The 350-nt window shown below is 64.9% G+C and overlaps 1 protein-coding gene across 1 annotated transcript in view; it reads left to right on the plus strand.

Annotated features, from left to right (window-relative positions):
• Positions 1–6: 6 nt before the first annotated feature.
• The window catches only part of CACNA1E (calcium voltage-gated channel subunit alpha1 E), a 90,501-nt gene continuing 90,157 nt past the window's right edge, over positions 7–350 (plus strand). The window contains exon 1 of the mRNA XM_031063300.1: positions 7–207. Coding sequence (XP_030919160.1) covers positions 89–207 — 119 coding nt within the window. The 5' untranslated portion in view covers positions 7–88. The remainder of the gene's footprint in view (positions 208–350) is intronic.

The following is a 350-nucleotide window of genomic DNA, read 5'->3' on the forward strand; positions in this document are numbered from 1 at the left end:
GCAGAACCGGAGCCGGCAAGGAGCTGCTGCCCCTGCGGGAGGCAGCCCGGGAGCCTTCAAGCAAACCAAAGCGCAGAGAGCCCGGACTATGGCTCTGTACAACCCCATCCCCGTCCGGCAGAACTGCTTCACCGTCAACAGATCGCTCTTCCTCTTCGGGGAAGAGAACATAGTCAGGAAATACGCCAAGAAGCTCATCGACTGGCCATATCCTTTCTGCAGCCCCTGGTGAGCTGGGCTGCCCGGATCTGCCTCGGGGGCTGCCCAGGACACGCGTGTGTGGCACTGTCGGGCAGGTAAGGTGTGCCCAGAGGGGTGCCCCGGCCCCCGGGGCTGCCCTGCTCGCCCTG

This window comes from Geospiza fortis, unplaced genomic scaffold, assembly GCF_000277835.1.
Source record: "Geospiza fortis unplaced genomic scaffold, GeoFor_1.0 scaffold506, whole genome shotgun sequence".
Classification (NCBI taxonomy): domain Eukaryota; kingdom Metazoa; phylum Chordata; class Aves; order Passeriformes; family Thraupidae; genus Geospiza; species Geospiza fortis.